General features: G+C 38.0%; 1 protein-coding gene across 1 annotated transcript in view; it reads right to left on the reverse strand.

Annotated features, from left to right (window-relative positions):
- Positions 1 to 2,819: 2,819 nt before the first annotated feature.
- Positions 2,820 to 19,601, reverse strand: part of LOC133337398 (neuropeptide Y receptor type 4-like) — a gene marked incomplete at its 3' end in the record, with an annotated part of 48,573 nt that continues 31,791 nt past the window's right edge. Inside the window, exons 3-4 of the mRNA XM_061545660.1 lie at positions 7,282 to 7,373; positions 2,820 to 2,945 (exon numbers count right to left, since the gene is read on the reverse strand). Of these exons, the coding sequence (XP_061401644.1) occupies positions 2,820 to 2,945; positions 7,282 to 7,373 (218 nt within the window). The remainder of the gene's footprint in view (positions 2,946 to 7,281; positions 7,374 to 19,601) is intronic.

Consider the following 19,601-nt stretch of genomic DNA (forward strand, 5'->3'; position numbering starts at 1 on the left):
TGGATACCCCAGGACCAATAATAGATGACGGTATAGGGGGTATACCATCTAACATGCACCAGCTGATTATTACAATTTGGCTAGAAGAATGATTGGAACCTCAGCATCCTGTGTCCTGTGCACAAAAAAGGACACAAGACGATATGTACCAACTATAGAGGAATAAGTCTCCTTCCCATTACATATAAAGTGCTATCCAGCGTACTGTGTGAACGCTGAAGCCAATGGTCAATGACATTATTGGACCATACCAATGCGGCTTCAGACCTGGTAAATCCACAATTGACCAGATTTTCACACTGCGCCAAATCCTGGAAAAGGCCCACGAAAAACACATCGACACATACCACCTATTCGTCGACTATAAAGCCACATTTGACAGCCCTATCCGTTCAGATGTGTATAAAGCCATGTCTGCGTTTGGCATTCCTGCAAAATTAATTCGGCTATTCAGGATATTTTTAACAGGTACAATATCAGCAGTTAAAGTCGGAATGGAGCCCTTTAATACCGAACGAGGATTCAGACAAGGTGATTGTTTGTCGTGTGACCTTTTTAACATCCTGCAGGAAAAGGTCGTACGAACAGAAATGGCACGCTGTACACCAAACAAAACATGTTACTCGCCTACGCCGATGACATCGACATAATGGGTCGAACATTGAGGGCGGTAACAGCCACCTTTGAACAAATTGAGAAGGAGTCTGCCAAAGTGGGTGTGGCAGTAAACGGCGAGAAGAGCAAGCTGATGATATCAACGTGCAAGACGTCCAGTAGACTCGGACCAACTGTGGAACTTGAGAACTACAGCTTCGAGGTAGTCAAAGATTTTATATACTTTGGTACCGCCATAAATAAAACTAATGACATCAGTTTTGAAATTCGGAGAAGGATAGTGATGACCAACCGATGCTACTATGGTCAGAGCAAACAACTCAAAAGCAAGGCTACCTCCCGTCAGACCAAACTCACACTCTACAAGACGCTGATACTACCTGTGCTGTTGTATGGATCTGAAGCATGGGTACTTACACAAGAAAGTGAGGCAGCTCTTGGAGTGTTTGAGCGAAAAATTCTCCGAAAGATCTATGGACCGATCTGCGTTTACGGTGAATATCGCCGTCGAATGAACCACGAGTTGTACCAGCTATTCTCGGACATCGATATTGTTAGACGTATTGAGCTGCAGCGACAACTTTGGCTAGGTCATGCTGTGAGAATGGATGAAGATGCCCCAGCCCAGAAGACATATAAAAGCGAACCAGTTGATGGTTCACGCAGAAGGGGAAGGCCAAGAATACGTTGGAAAGATCAAGTCGAAGACAATATCGCCGAAAATGGTCTTTCAACTTGGAAAAACTGCGCAAAAGATCGACGCGTCTGGAAATCTTTTCTAAGCTCGGCTTATGAAACGAAAGTTCTGTCACAAGCCAGCTAAGTAAGTGTAGAGTATCATATGGTCGGCCCCGTCCAACTATACTGCTTAATGTTTTTTTTTTAATATTTTTCAAGTTCTACTTTAAGGGTGGATTTTTTAAAAATATGCTTTGATGATATGACTGTCACGTTGTCGTAATTGTGAAACGCTTTTCTTAATCTTCTTAGTTTATTTGGTATTTTAATACGTATAAAATAATTGCCCCACATAAATTATGTAGAAACCATAGTTTTCAAAGAAACTGATAAATTATTAAAAACAATTATATGTTATATTTGACAATGTTTTTCTTTGGTACTTCATATCTCTGTAACATGAAACCAGGGCATGTGCCAGATGAAACGAGCCAGGACCTTTATACTTAAAGTCTGATAAATATTTTCATGTTTTTTTGAGATGCGTAAACTCATCGCCACATCTAGCAAAGATACAGCAGCAGCAATAAATCTCCCCTCAATATCAAATTTCTTTATTTTTGGCAGTATTTACTGAGGATATTCCCCGTTTGTTGACATCTGTCAATAAAACGAAGGGCCACCACCTAGAGCACAGAGCTCACTTATATACCACGTGGGAAATACAAGAGACATCAATCAAAGTGATAAATTTAATATGCAGCTCCCTAAGAGGGCATCTTTGTCATTGGTCGAAAATAATACGAATAAGAAAGATGGAGCGAAAAAACATAAATATTCCATTTAAAGACGAGACATAAATAAAAAGAAACACAAGACAATGTATCCTCACTTGCATGCTCAAGGTCCTAGAGGGAGAGCTAGCGAACTTTGGAGGATTTTATATACCTGAGAATTTTCTTGTTTTTCCTTCTTAAAGTTAAATAGACGTTACCATAAGGACGCGATGTCTTTTTCTTCATTTCCTTTCGCTGTATTGTTCTTATGGCCACCGAAAACAATACCTCGGAATCTATCTTCATTCATTCATTTATTTGCCTCTCCTCAACAAGAGATTTGTCACTTTCTTGTTTCTGCCACGCTACGGAGCTATGAATCCGCACAAAAGATTCCTTTTGTCAAAAATGTATGTATTTACATTTGTACGGCATAATCTGACTATGACTTTTTTTCTTGTTTTGTCATGTAAACATATTTTTCTTCCATCTCCTCCTCTTCTTCTTGGGCATTGTCCTTTTGTGTGTGTCTTTCAGGACGATGGATTTCGTTGTCCTTTTTTTATGACAACGTCGAGGACGACGACAATCGTTTTAACTTTATTAATCTCTTTCCTATTGTTTAAAATTTCACAGCATGTTTCTACTTTATTTGAATGGGATCCCTTTGTTGTTGTTAAATTTAGTGGATGTGTGTGTAAGTGAATGAGAGAGGAAGAGAGTGTGGGTTTGCGTGTGAGTAAAACTTACCGCTGTCTCATGCGTATATCCGCTCGATGTTCATACAACATTACAGCTAATGGTTCTTCAGGTGGCCGCAATTCTTGCGAGGTCCTTATATAGAGATATGATAATAATACGGTGGGTGCACAATACCTGCCGAGGGGGAAGTGGGAAGAGAAGAACAAGAAGGAATATGTTAAAATTTATCATAACAACTATAATGGAGAATATATGTTGAAGTATGAAATATATGTATATGGAATTTTAATATGAATACTATTTTAAATATAAGTATGTAAGGAAAATTGTAGCACTTTTTAAAGAGATTTTTTCAATGACTGTAAAAAGGCGTTTTTATACCCTCGGCCTTATGGCTAATGAGGGTATATACAACTTGATACGGTGGAAATATGCCTCATCGAAATATTGGTGTTAGACCCCATGTTTCTTTGGCGAAACTCCGTTTCAGAATTTGGGGTCTATATACACATGACCATCCGTCCGTCCGTTGTCCGTCTGTCTGCCTGGCTGGTGCGCACGATAATTCTCGAAGGCAACAACCAATTTAATTCAAACTTTGCACATCTTAATATTTCTTCCAAACTTAGTTTAAGTTCGAAGATGGGGAATATCGGTTCACTCCTTCTGGTACCTCCCCCCACAAAATGGTTAAAATTGTGCTAAAATTTATTTTATAATAGTTTGAAGTTTGAATAACATGCAAAATGGACTATCCGATTTTAACGAAACTTTGCACAACCCATTATCTTTAAGAAGTCTAGATAAAGTCCGAAGATGGGATCAATTAATTCACTCCTTCTGGTGCGTCCCTCACAAATGCTCAAAATTTTCAATATTTATAAATGCAATATCAGGCGTCAGATTTGAACCAAACCTTGCACAACCAATTTTTTTACCAACCCTAGATCAAGCCCGAAGATGGGAACTATTGGTCCACTCCTTCTGCTGTCTCCTCAAAAATTTAAATGTGTATTTGTAAATCCAATATCAGGCGGATATTATATATAAGGCAGGATATTATATATATATATATATACATACATATATTTCTTCAAGGACTTTTATAATGCGAGTAGTTTATATCCTTGAAAATATATTTTTTGAACAAGTATTTTCATAAATCCACTCCTGTTTATTATCCTTGAAAAATTATTTTTAGTTCTTAAAAAATTGTTTTTCTTAAATCCAAGCTTGTTTGTAGTCCTTAATTATACCTTACACAACTATGTTGTCAGGGTATTATAGCTTTGTGCAGCCCCAAAAGTTTGTAACGCCTCGAAATATTGGTACTAGACCCACCTTTAAGTATACCGATCGTCATATCTCGACTAGCTAAGTCGATCTAGACATGTGTGTCCGTCCGGCCGACCGTCCGTCTGTCCATTATAATTTGTAAACACGATACAGGCCACAGTTATGGACCAATCTTCACGAAATTTTGCATGTATGATGGGTTCTGGCCAATGAAGACCCCTATTGTTTTTGGGAAAGATCGGTTAATATTTAGGGGATGAAATGGACCAAATACTAAATTTTTTTCTGTTTTTCTGGTCGCTCCAGAGGCCGCAATAATGGCCCTGATCGGTCAATATTTAGCGGTTCAAATGGACCCTGACTTTTGTGTGAAAAATTACAAAATTTGTATTTTATTGCCTATATATTTGCCCCTGAAGGACATAGACCCGAGAAGTTGATTGTATATCCAAGAGGAGTGGTTGACCTTTAAATTAAGACCAATTATATTGTCGTGTGTACTCGGATGTGGGAGTTACAACTAAATATTTACAGGTATCTCCGTATTCGTATATTATTTAGTAACCCATTATCACTCTAGAGAGCGGAACTATAGCGCTGATCGCTTTGAAATGTTCCCTGAGGTTCCGGGTATGGTCAAGAACAACGCCTATAATTTTCGGTGATAATTAGATAATAATTTTGGAATGAAGTGGACCGAAAACTTAATTTTTTGTGTTACTTTCGAGTCAATCTATGGACCACAAATGAAACCCACGGTGAAGGGAATCTGGACAATAGCTGTACTGAATACACGTAATATTCGGAAAATATGTCAGTGTGAGGAACAGGAGCTGTTTACCACTAATCGGGAAAGAGAGTGAAAATATCACGAAATATTGCCCAGGCTCGGAATAAACATCCGCAGAAAATTTGAGTTCCGTGGTAGTTGTGTAGGGTATCGTATGGTCGGCCCCGTCCGACTATACTGCTCCGCTCACTGGTTTTTTTTTTAATTAAGATCTGTTGATAGTTCTTGAAAAAAATATATTAATATTTTTAAAAACCAGGCCTATTGGTCGTTCAGAAAAAAAGCCATCCTGCTGACAGCCCTTGAAAATTTTTAAAACAGTGAGCGGAGTAAAGCCGCATTTGACAGCCCTATCCGTTCAGAGGTGTATAAAGCCTTGTCTGCATGTAAAGTCAGAAAGGACTTCGCGGAGCCCTTTAATAACGACCGTGGACTCAGACAAGGTGACAGTTTGTTGTGTGATCTTTTAACATCCTGCTAAAAAAGGTCATACGAGAGGCAAAAGTGAAAAGAAATGACACTCTGTACACCAAACAACACATGTTACTGGCCTACGCCGATGACATCGACATAATGGGTTCAGCATTGAGAGCGGTAACAGCCACCTTTGAACAAATTGAGAAGGTGTCAGCCAAAGTGGGTCTGGCAGTAAACGGCGAGAAGACCAAGCTGATGGTATCAACGCGCAAGACGTCCAGTAGACTTGGACCAACTGTGGAACTTGAGAACTTCAGCTTCGAGGTAGTCAAAGATTTTGTATACCTTGGTACCGCCATATATAAAACGAATGACATCAGTTTTGAAATTCGGAGAAGGATAGTGTTGACCAACCGATGCTACTATGGTCTGAGCAAACAACTCAAAAGCAAGGCCACCTCCCGCCAGACCAAACTCACACTCTACAAGGCACTGATAATACCCGTGCTGTTATATGGATCTGAAGCATGGGTACTTACGCCATCAGAGCTCTTGGAGTGTTTGAGAGAAAAATTCTCCGAAAGATCTATGGGCCGATCTGCATTGACGGTGAATATCGATGTCGAATGAGCCACCTATTCTCGGACATCGACATTGTTAGACGACTACGTTGGCTAGGTCATGTTGTGAGAATGGATGAAGATGCCCCAGCCCAGAAGGCATATAAAAGCGAACCAGCTGATGGTTCACGCAGAAGGAGAAGGCCAAGAATACGTTGGAAAGATCAAGCCGAAGACGATATCGCCGAAAATGGTCTTTCAAATTGGAAAAACTGCGCAAAAGACCGAAGTGCCTGGAAACGATGGAACGAAACGTCGGTCACAAGCCAGCTATGTAAGTAAGAGCGGAGCAGTATAGTCGGACGGGGCGACCATATGATACCCTACACAACTTTCACCGAATTCTATGTTTCTGTGGATCCATATTCCGAGCTTGGGTAATATTTCGCGATATTTGTACCCTCTACACTGAAAATCTCCACTTTCTAGCCCTGGCAAGTTTTCACATGTTGTTTTCCCAAGGTGAATATTTACGCCATCAAATAAAAATTTTGACATTTTAGTTTTTTGTTGATTTGCCCCTCGGATTATAGACCGATCATCATCTAAAGAGTCGGTCTAAGGATTTTGTCAGATCCTCTTCACTGTGTAAAATAAGTAATGTTCTGCATATAATAATGGACTCTAGATCGACCAGAAAATCTACATTTCCACCCTCTAGTGGGGAAATATTGATACTAATAAAAATACACCTATAAATATTTACGTATAAATTCCGCATCCGAGTACACAGAACAATATGATTGGTATCCATTTAAAGATCAAATACTCCTCTTGGACATACTATCAACTACTCGGGTATATGTCCTTCAGGAGTAACACAAAAGTCAAGGTCCATTTGATCTGCTAAATATTGACCGATTATTATGAAAAAAGGCATGCAGAAAAACCGACAAAAATTTAGTATTTGGTCCATTTCATCCCCTAAATATTAACCGATCTTTTCCAAAAACAATAGAGGTCTTCATTGACCAGAACCCATCCTACATGCAAAATTTCGTGAAGATTGGTCCATAACTGTGGCCTGTATCGTGTTTACAAATTATTAATGGACAGACGGACGGACGGACTCACATGTCTAGATCGACTCAGCTAGTCGAGATATGACGGTATCGGTATACAAACTCTTAGGGCTGCACAAAGCTATAATACCCTGACAACATTGTTGTGTAAGGTATAAAAACATATGTTAGTTTTGGAAGATGTTTTTTTTTTTTTTTTTTTGAGACAGTATTGAAATAGAAATACACGGTAGCGTATACTTATTTGTAATAAAATCATTTAAATAATCATACGTTCCGTAGCACCGACAAATGAGAGGCGATTTGACTTCCTGCCATCAACATACAACAATTATAAATATGAATTAATTATCGTTCATACTTACATTAGGAAAAATAGTCCTCGGACATATTCGTGCATATCATCCATTAGATTAACAACACACAGACCAATGCCATGCAAACGTGGTAGGAAATCCTGGAAAGAAATAAGAAAAAACCCGAACAATTAATTTAGGCAATGCATGTAGATATATAACTGATTTGAAATGACGTATTTATAAAAGTAATTATATGGAATATTTTAACTATTTTATATACAAAACATTGTATATAAAATATTCCACCTTAGTCTTCCGAAAAGTACGTCATTACATTAAATTATGTTTGACCAGCCTTTCAAAGTGTGTATATAGTAAATATATGTTTTTCCTACACACAAAATGTCAAAGGCGTTTTACTAACACCTCATCATATGATATTCTTCTACCCTAAAATTATTTGTAATTTTTAAAATTAATTGATACTGTGTCTTGAACAGACATGTGTGTAAATATTTAGGTTAGCTGATGACGGCATTCCATTTTAAAGTTTAATTTACAAAAAGAGACTGTAATAATTAATTATTGACACCGAGCAGAGCAATAGTCTGCAACAATGGCATTGTCGAACGATGTCGATGACAGTTAATGAAACATATCAAAGAGACAACAAATTGCTACTGTTGATGTTTGTGTCCCAAACAAGCAAACTACGTAGTTGTATTTGTGTATTCAATACACAAACATATGTATCTGTTGCAATTACGGGTCTGCGTGCAACACGCAAATCAATTCTCCTAAATTAGGTACATTCAAAAACAGAATGTTCTGTACTTGTTTTTGTTGTTGTTTTTGTATTGTAAATGATTGAAATGCTTGTTACAGAGTTAACCTGTTGGGACATACTGTGAATTTCAAGGACATGTACTTATTTGCTTTGTCAGTATTTGAAGACTTTTGATACTTTTTTGGAAAATTGAAATTAAGAAAAATAATTAATCCTTCGAGATAAAAGAGTTGTTTTGTGGTAATTGGAAATTGTAGCCAGGGACTAGGTCGAACTTAACAACCTTAAAAACAATATTTTTAAAATATACGACTGTTGATAGACCTAACAAAATATTTGCAAAAATGAAGGACAGTTAATAAACCTTTATAAAAATATTTTTCCAAATCCACGCTTATCTATGTTCCTCGAAAAAATATTTTTCCAACTCCACGCCTATCTATGTTCCTTGAAAAAGTATTCTTTAAAAATCTACGCCTGTTTGATAGTCCCAGAAAAAGTATTCTTTAAAAATCTACGCCTGTTTGATAGTCCCAGAAAAAGTATTCTTTAAAAATCTACGCCTCTTTGATAATCCCTGAAAAAGTATTCTTTATATAATCCACGCCTGTTTGATAGTCCCTGAAAAAGTATTCTTTATATAATCCACGCCTCCCATAGTCCTTGAAATTGATATTCTTTAAAAAATCCACGCCTCTTATTAACCTTGAAAAAATATTCTTTAAAAAAACGTGGCTCTTACTTACTAACATAGCTGGCTTGTGACAGAACTTTCGTTTTCCAATTCGAAGGAACATATTCGGCAATGTTGTCTACCACTTGGTCTTTCCATCTTATTCGTGGCCTTCCCCTTCTGCGTGAATCATCAGCTGGTTCGCTTTAATATGCCTTCTGGGCTGGGACATCCTCATCCATTCTCACAACATGACCTAGCCAACGTAGTCGCTGTAGCTCAATACTTCTAACAATGTCGATGTCCGAGAATAGCTAATACAACTCATGGTTTATTTGACGGCGATATTCACCAGATCGGCCCATAGATCTTTCGAACACTCCAACACTCCAAGAGCTGCCTCATCTTCTTGTGTAAGTACCCATGCTTCAGATCCATACAACAGCACGGGTAGTATCAGCGTATTGTAGAGTGTGAGTTTGGTCTGGCGGGAGGTGGCCTTGCTTTTGAGTTGTTTGCTCGGACCATAGTAGCATCTGTTGGCCATCACTATCCTTCTCCGAATTTCGAAACTAATGTCATTCCTTTTGTTTATGGCGGTACAGTAGATGTCGGATATAAGCACATCTTATATAAGAAAAAATCTGATATAAGAAAGATTATCAAAATCACCGAGACTTTTTACATCTTCTCATCTCGCCAAACTGTCGTAAATTTGTATTTTTATATACTGAATTGTTTTACTTAATAAAATATTGTTCTTTAAAACATGATTTTCATTTAAACATTTTACTTTAAGAAAATGTATTCTAATAAGAAATACTAAGAAATACTAAGATGTACTCTTATAAGAAACAACTTTCTTATATCTGATAAGAAAAGAAAAGAAACGCATATAAGAAAGAACTCTCAGACTTTTTCGAAGTTTCTAATATCCGATATCTACTGTACCAAGGTATATAAAGTATTTGACTACATCGAAGCTGTAGTTCTCAAGTTCCACAGTTGGTCCTAGTCTATTTGTTTTAAGGTGGCTGTTACCGCTGTCGATGTCATTGGCGTAGGCGAGTAACTTGTGTTGTTTGGTATACAGAGTGTCATTTCTGTTTACTTTTGCCTGTCGTATGACATTTTCCAGCAGGGTGTTAAAAAGGTCACACGACAAACTGTCACTTTGTCTGAATCCTCGTTCGGTATTGAAGGGATCCGAGAGGTCCTTTCCGACTCCAACTGCTGATCTTGTGCCAGTTAAAGTTATTTTGCAGGAATGCCAAACACAGACATGGCTTTAAAAACATCTGAACGGATAGGGCTATCGAATGCAGCTTTATAGTCGACGAATAGGTGGAATGTGTCGATGTGTTTTTCGTGGGGTTTTTTCCAGGTCTGAAGTCGTATTGGTATGGTCCAATGATGTCATTGACCATTGGCTTCAGTCGTTCACACAGTACGTTGGATAGCACTTTATATGCGATGGGAAGGAGACTTATTTCTCTATAGTTGACACATATCGTCTTGTATCCTTTTTTGTGCACGGGACACAGGATGCTGAGGTTCCAATCATTGGGCATACATTATTCTAGCCAAACTGAACTAATCAGCTGGTGCATGCTCTTTACCAGCATCTGACCAACGCTCTTTAATAGTTCGGCTTGTAACCCATCGACACCTGCTGCTTTATTATTCTTCAGCCGATTGATTGCTATTCTAATTTCATCTTGGCTAGGTTTTGTACACCCTATACCATCATATCTTATTAGTTCCGAGGTATCTTCTTCTCCGCCACTATTTGATATCAGAAGCTTTTCAAAATGTTCCTACCAGATACTCAGCATCTCCACAGGAGGATGTGGCAGCACCAATGCCTTCGGTTTGGTATTCTACCCATTGGTAAAATGTCCGGACTTCATTCTGACTCATATACATCTCGATTTGCTCACGCTCACGTTTTTCTTGTTCTTTCTTCTTTTTTCTGAAAATACGTTTCTCCTCTCTCTTTTTCTCCTGTTCGCAGGGTTGCCCTATACGCTGCGTTTTTCATATCAGTAGCATTACGACACTCCTGCTCGTACTACGGATTTCTTGATGGTGGTCTTTAGTACCCAAGTGTTGCTTTTGCTTCAGTTTGCAGGGAGTGGACACTTCTCAGCCACTGTGCTTCTATATTGTTATCGGAACAAGGGGTGCTTTCGTCAAGCAGTTGGGTAAGTTGAGCGGAGTAGGCTTCTGCTATCTGTTGTGTTTGCAGCTTTTCGAAGTCAAATTTCCGTGTTACATTAGATCGCACCTTTGCTGCTACATTAAGGTACTTTGGCTACCACAAGGTAATGGTCCGAATCGATATTCGCTTCTCGGATCGATCGTACGTCTAAAATACTGGATGAATGCCTTCCGTCTATCACAACATGATCGATTTGATTTCTCATTGTTCGATCAGGAGAAATCCAGGTGGCCTTGTGTATATCGAGATGCTTGAATCTGGTGCTGCTAACTACCATGTTTTTTGCTGCCGCGAAGGCAATCAACCTCATGACGTTGTCGAATGCCGCGAAGTCAACCAACCTCATGACGTTGTCGAATGTTTCTTCATGAAGGCTGAATTTTCCGACGGTGGGGCCAGAGATATTTTCCCTTCCGATATTGATGTAGAAGAACTTCGCTTTTATACGGATTAAAGCAATTCGCTGATCTACTGGAGTGCATCTGGAGACGAGGTATTTTATTCTCCTGTTAACCATAAATCCGCAGCCAAATTCATGTCTCGCTTCATGGCGGCTATAATACAGTGCAAAATCATCTAATTTACTTGCGCCTGTCCCTTTCCATCGCATTTCCTGTAAGGCTATTGCCTCGGCTTTGTATTTCTTGAATCCATCCGCCAAAGGGGACACTTCGCCTGTTCTGTACAACGTGCGCATATTCCAAGTGCAGATTCACATCCTCGTCACCATTAGCTGGGTTTGGTTTGTTTTCTCTGCTTTTTCATAGTAGGTTCGGTTTTCCGAGTGTGGACAACTAACCCGTCGCCTCAAACACGATACAGGCCACAGCTATGGACCAATCTTCACGAAATGTTGCATGAAGGATGGGGTCTGGCCAATGAAGACCCCTATTGTTTTTGGTAAAGATCGGTTAATATTTTGGGGATGAAATGGACCAAATACTAAATTTTTGTCGGTTTTTCTGGTCGCTCCAGGCCGGAACATCGTGAAATTTTACATGGTGTAGGGGATCGGGCCAAAGATTTGGCATGCCTGTTTTAATGAAGATCGGCCAATATTTAGCGGGTCAAATGGACCCTGACTTTTGTGTGAAAAATTACAAAATTTGTACTCTATCCGAAGGACATAGACCCGAGAAGTTGATAGTATATTCAAGAGGAGTGGTTGACTTTTAAATTGATACCAATTATATGGTCGTGTGTACTCGGATGTGGGAGTTACACTTAAATATTTACAGGTTCTTACGTATTCAGATATTATTTAGTAACCCATTATCACACTAGAGGGCGGAAATATAGCTCTGATCGCTTTAAATTTTTCCATGAGGATCCATGTATGGTCAAGGACAACGCCTATAATTTTCGCTGATGATCAGATAATAATTTTGGGATGAACTGGACCGAAAACTTAAGTTTTTGTATTATTTCGAGTCGATCTATAGGCCAGAATTGAAGGCCTAACATCGCAAGACAACCCACAATGAAGGGAATTTGGCCAAGAAATTAAAAGGGTTGTTCTGAATATTAGTAATATTGGTTGACCTCTAATATAGAACCACAGAAAGTTAGATTTTCGTGGAAGTTGTGTAGGGTATCATATGGTCGGCCCCGTCCGACTATACTGCTCCGCTCACTGGTTTATAGTTCTTATGGGTAAACTCGCAGCACATATTAGCTTACTATTTCATCGGGTGATGAAAATAGCTACCCCTGGTGGCACCACGAGAGTGTCACAATTGAGATGAAAGAAGGACCAAGATAAGCCTGGGCTTCGCCATGTTAAAGCCAATCAGAGCCGTTGCTTGGTATCTATCATCCCCTACGCCACCCAAGAGGCTCTTATAGTCCTTAAAAAAATATATATTTTTAAAATCAAGGTCTTTGAAAACTTATTTTTAAAAAATTCTCGCCTTTTAGTAGTCCTTGAAAAAATATTGTTGAAAAAATATAATCCAATAGGTTCTTTGAAAACATATTCTTCTTAAATCTCCTGTTGTTTATTGAAAAGCTTCGATTTCCTGTGAACAGATTCCCTTACATCCTGTTAGGGATCATATAATATAGCTGTTACACGTTATCCTTTTTCATTTGCTTTATTATTTGTAATAAAAGCTACTACGAAACCCCTTCAATTTATTAGTTGAAAATATTTTCTGCGAAAAAAAAACTTAAATACAATATTTCCGCACACTTCTAGGTGTGGATATAACATCGCCAACTATTGTATCTACATTGTAGTAATAGTTCTTAATAATTCACGCGTTTCTTCATAACATTTATATCGTAGAGAATCTGCTGGGTTATTCATTTTATAGCTCTTCTTCGAAGTAAAGAAAGTGAACGAAAAACAAAGACCACGAAGAAAATATAAAAATCCAATAAAAAGGAAAATGAAAAAAACACCTTTTGTTGTCTTGCAGGAAACAAGGTAAGTACATTGTATTCGCAGGAAATATTCCGAGGAATGAAATGAAAAAGATGAAGAAAGAAGGAAACATATATTTTTTCTGTTGAAATATTGAGTGAAGATATTTTCCGCTGTTAGATGATACAACATATTTGTCATATTAGAAAAGTAATACATCTAATATGAAATTATCGGAAAATGGAATGGGGTATTGATTGATTAAAGCATTAACGAACAATGGAAGGTGTTTAGGCGTCAAAGTGGATTATTGTTTTCATCGAGACAATACAAGGAAAAACCAGTAAGGAAAGTAGTAAAATCGGACGGGGCCGACTATATGATACCCTTCACCACTTTGGGTATATTCTACATATGTATTCGAAAAGCTATATCTAAATCTAAACCGATTTTCTCCAATTTCAATATTTTTACGAAACTTAGCACACATCATTCTAGACCTAATTTAGTAAGCTATACCAAAATTCACGCCAATCAAAAGATTAACAGGGACTTTGGTGCCCCATTTGCCTAAAATCGGTCGAAAAAATATATGGGAGCTATTTGTAAATCTAAACCGATTTTTACGAAACTTATCAGACATCATGCTAGACTTAATTCAATACGCTATGCCAAAATTCGTGCAAATCGAATGATTTTCAGGGACTTTGGTGCACCATTTACCCAAAATCGGGCAAAACTATATATAAGAGCTATATCTAAATCTGAACCGATTTTCACGAAAATTAGCACATATCATTCTAGACCTAATATAGTAGGTTGTACCAAATTTCGTGCAAATCGAAAGATATATAGGGACATTTACCTTAAATCGGGCGAAACTATATATGGGAGCTATATCTAAATCTGAATCGATTTTCACGAAACTTAGCACATGTCATTCTAGGCTTAATTCAGTAGGCTGTGCCAAATTTCGTGCAAATCGAAGGATATATAGGGACTTTAGTGCACTATTTACCTTAGATCGGACGAAAATATATTTGGGAGCTATATCTAAATCTGAACCGATTTTCACGAAATTTAACACACATCGTTTTAGGCTTAATTCAGTAGGCTGTGCCAAATTTCATGCAATTCGAAGGATATATAGGGACTTTAGTGCACTATTTACCTTAAATCGGACGAAAATATATATGGGAGCTATGTCTAAATCCGAACCGATTTTCACAAAATTTAACACACATCGTTCTAGACTTAATTCAGTACGATATGCCAAATTTCATGCAATTCGAAGGATATATAGGGACTTTTGTGCACTATTTACCTAAAATCGGAGGAAAATATATATGGGAGGTATATCTTAATCTAAACCGATTTTCACAAAATTTAACACACATCGTTCTAGGCTTAATTCACTACGCTGTGGCAAATTTCTGGCAAATCGAAGGATATATAGGGACTTTGGTGCACTATTTACCTAAAATCGGATGAGAATATATATGGGAGCTATATCTAAATCTGAACCGATTTTTCCCAATTTCGATAGGGTTCGTCCTTGGGCCAAATAAGTGAACTGTGTCAAATTTCATCCAAATTGGATCACAAATGCCACCTGTACTTTGTTAACAAAAATACAAGGACAGACGGACGGGCGGACGGACAGGCGGACATGCATAAATCGACATAAAAAGTGATTCTATGCATATTCTCAAAAGGAACCATGTGTCTATCTCGTTTCCTTTTGCCTGTTACAAACATATACACAAAGACATAATACATACCCTGTACCACAGTGTGGTGAAGGGTATAAATAGGTGTCTCAAAATAGACATTTATGTATCATTACCTGTGAATTTCATTGGTAATGATACGGCAACTAAAGTCAAAATGAAATGATATTCTGTGTCTCATATCAATCATGTTCATGACAATAATATCGAAATACTGTATTTATTTTTAACGTTTAACAGTTCAGTGAACCGAATTGTAATATCATCATTACCTTTTGTACACATGTCCCCATGACAATTTTGTCGTCATAAATTTGGAATTTTGTAAAGGCATCATATTAGCACCCAATACCCACCTACCTCCCATATATATTTTTTTTTACATCCATAACCAATTGACTTTATGTTTTTTTTTCATTTTTTTTACAATGACCCTTGAATATTATTATTTTGCAAAACACTTTAGCAATTGATTTCGTTTCATGTTCAATTGAATGGACCATTAACATGAAATGGTATAAACAACATCTATATATACATATAAAAAATACACAACAACAACTAAAGTCAATAAGTGGCCGTAACGTAGCAATCAAATTGCAACCGTATGGTACACACCACCACCACCATTCGAGTACAAACAAACAATGGAAAGCTTTGTATTGATGTTTGTAACTATTTTCACTCAAATAAAATGTTAAAATTACATGTAAACATATAGAGGACAAAATGTCATAAATTTTATGACTTTTTTATTTGTTGCTATTTTCAGAATTGCAAAATGAACAGCATTCATATAAAAACCAGTAAGGAAAGTAGTAAAGTCGGACGGTGCCGAATATATGATACCCTTCATCACTTTGGGATATTCTGCATATGTATCCAAACAGATGTCTTTTCGAAGGAACATTAACATGGAATTGAACGAACTTAAATATGCGATATTTATCTATAAGTAAACCGACTAACGTCAATTCCAACACTTGAGATTTTTTTATATTAATTTCAGTACGTTTTGTCAATCGGCCTAGATATGGGTCTTTAGTCTGCCCTTTACTTAAAATTGGACGAAAGTATATATGGAGGATATATATAAAAATCTGAACCAATTTCAAGAAAACATGACACCCGAAAGGTTATAGTAACTTCAGTACATTGTACAAGATTGTGTGCTGGTTGGGCAAACATTGGGTCTTTAGTGCACAATTTACATTAATCGGACAAAAATATAATTGACACATCATTCTGGATCTAATTCAGTACTCTATGCCAAATTTCGTGCAAATCGAAAGTTATATAGGAACTTTGGAGCCCCATTTCCCATAAATCGGATGAAAATATATATGGAAGCTACATATAAATCTGACCCGATTTTCTCGAAACTTTGCTAGACTCAATTCAGTACCCTATGTAAAAAAAATTTACATTCAATCGGACGAAAATATATATGGGAGCTATATCTAAATCTGAACCGATTTTCACGAAACCTTGCACACATCATTCTAGCCTTAATTCAGTACGCTATGCTAAAATTCGTGCAAATCGAAGATTATATAGGGCCTTGTGTGCACCATTTACCTAAAATCGGACGAAACTACATATGGTAGCTTTATTTAAATCTGAACCGATTTTCTTAAAACTTAGCACACATCATTCTAGACTTAATTCAGTACTCTGCACCAAATTTCGTGCAAGTCGAAAGATATGTAGAAACTTTGGTGCACCATTTATATTAAATCGGACGAAAATATATATGGGAGCTATATTTTCCAAATAATTATAGGGTTCGTCCTTGGGCCAAACAAATGAACTGTGCCAAATTTCATCCAATTCCGGTAATAAATGCGACCGGTACTTTGTTTACAATTTAACATGGACAGACCGATAGGCGTACGGACATGCATAAATCGACTTAGAAAGTGATTCTGTACATATTCTCAAAAGGAACCATGTGTCTATCTCGTTTCCTTTTGCCTCTTACTCAGACCGTAGTAGCATCGTTTGGCCAACACTATCCCTCATCGAATTTCAAAACTGATGTCATTAGTTTTATTTATGGCGGTACAAAACCTTTGACTAACTCGAAGCTGTAGCTCTCAAGTTCCACAGTTGGTCAGAGTCTACTGGTTTAGTCTTCTCGCCGTTTACTGCAAGACCTACTTTGGCAGACTTCTTCTCAATTTGCTCAAAGGTGGCTGTTACCGCTGTCAATGTTCCACCAATTATGTCGATGTCATCGGCGTAGGCGAGTCACATGTATTGTTTGCCTATCGTATGACCTCTTCCAGCAGGATATTAAAAAGATCACACGACAAATGATGGGCTCCGAGAGGTCCTATTCGACTTTAACTGCTGATCTTGTGCCAGTTAAAGTTATCCTGCATAGCCGAATTAATTTTGCAGGCATGCCAAACGCAGACATTGCTTTAAACACCTCTGAACGGAATGCTGCTTTATAGTTGACGAATAGGTCGCATGTGTCGATGTATGGTCCAATAATGTCGTTGACCATTGGCTTCAGTCGTTCACACAGCTCGCTGGATAGCACTTTATATGCGATAGGAAGAAGACCATCGGCACCTGCTGCTTTATTATTCTTCAGTCGATTGATTGCTATTCTCACCTCATCTTGGCTAGGTGGTATACACTCTATACCGACATCTATTAGTGGTTCTGGGTATCCTCTTCACCGCCACTATTTGATACCCGAAATTGTTCAAAATGCTTCTCCCAGATTCTCAGCATGTCTTGTCTGTATCTGTCACCAGGTTAACTTCTTCATCTCTACAGGAGGATGTGCCTGCACCAAACCTTCGGTTTGGTGTTTTACTCGTTGGTAAAATTTTCGGACTTCATTTTGACTCCTGTATTTCTCGATTTGCTCACACTCACGTTTTTCTTGTTCTTTCTAAACACACGTTTCTCCTCTTCTCTCGATATTTCTCCATCACATTACATGTTGCTACTATCTACAGGGTTGCCCTATACTATGCATTTTTCACATCAGTAGCATTACGACACTCCAAGTGTTGCTTTCGCTGCAATTTGTAGGGAGTGGGCAATTCTTAGCCAATGGGCTTCTATACTATTACCGGGACAAGAAGTGCTTCCGTCAAGCAGATGGGTAAGTTGAGCGGAGTAGGCCGTCGACGTCGAGTTTTCGTGTTGTGTTAGATTTCACCTTTGCTGCTACATTAATACGGGTACGTACCTTGGCTGCCACAAGGTAATGGTCCGAATCGATATTCGCTCCTTGGATCGATCGGACGTGTAAAACACTGGATGAATGCCTTCCGTCTATCACAACATAATCAATTTGATTTCTCGTTGCTTGATCAGGAGAAATCCAGGTGGCCTTGCGTATATCGAGATGCTTGAATCTGGTGCCTGTTATTTGCTGCCGCGAAGTTAATCAACCTCTTAGCGTTATCGGATGTTTCTTCATGGAGGCTGAATTTCCCGACGGTGGGGCCAACAATATTTTCCCTTCCGATATTTGCATTAAAATCTCCTAGCAGAATTTTAATGTCATGGCCAGGGCAGCGGTCATATTCAGTTTCTAGGCGCTCGCAAAAAATGTCTTTAGTCTGTTCATCTTTGTCTTCCGTCGGAGCATGGGCGCAAATAAGACTGATGTATAAGAACTACGCTTTTATACGGTTTATAGCAATTCGCTCATTTACTGGAGTGAAACTGGAGACGAGGTCCATAAATAAATTCTCAGCCAAATTCATGTCTCGTTTCATGTCAGCTATAATACAGGGCGTAATCGTCTGATTTACTTACGCCTGTCCCTTTCCATCGCATTTCAAGTAAGGCAATAATATCGGCTTTGTACTTCATGAGTACATCCGCCAAAGCGAAAACTGTGCCTGTTCTCTACAACGTGAGCACATTCCAAGTGCAGATTCGCAGATCGTGGTCCTTTATACGTTTGCGGGGGTCGTCAACATTGGGGGGTTTTGGTTTTCTTTTTCGTTGTTTTTTCATAGTAAGTGGTATTTTCCGAGTGTGGGCAACTATATTATAGTTGTTATGGGAGAACTCGCGGTACATATTAGCTCGCTATTTCAATGGATGATGAAAATATTTACCCCAGGTGACACCACGGGGAGGTCAGTGTCCACAATTGATATGAAAGAGGGACCAAGATAAGCCTGGACTTCACCATATTAAAACCAATCAGAGCCATTGCTTGCTATCTATCAACCCCCATGTCTCCCCAGAGAAGAGTCACACATGTAAATAATTTTTAAAATAAAAATTGTTTATATTCCTGTAGAAAATGTATTTAACAAATTCAACACCGTATAAATTGTAGACATATTCATGTTATTCAGAATCCATTTCTTCATTACATTAATTGAATGTATTCCCCATTCCCCAAATTATCTTCACAATATACGTCTAGCACACAATATATTGTCTAGCAACCAACAAATTCCATTTGTGTGGTATTTCTCATTCAGATCATCTCATATGAGTTTAACACGCAATTCCATTTCCCGGAATACAACAAAACACTTACTTTCCAAATCTACCTCAGAAAATTTCAATTTCAAGAAATATACAAATTTTTGTGATTTATTTGCCACATCCAAAACCCTGCG

This window comes from Musca vetustissima, unplaced genomic scaffold (assembly GCF_032173495.1).
Source record: "Musca vetustissima isolate MV318-11 ecotype Yass unplaced genomic scaffold, APGP_CSIRO_Mvet_v1 utg28553, whole genome shotgun sequence".
Taxonomy (NCBI): domain Eukaryota; kingdom Metazoa; phylum Arthropoda; class Insecta; order Diptera; family Muscidae; genus Musca; species Musca vetustissima.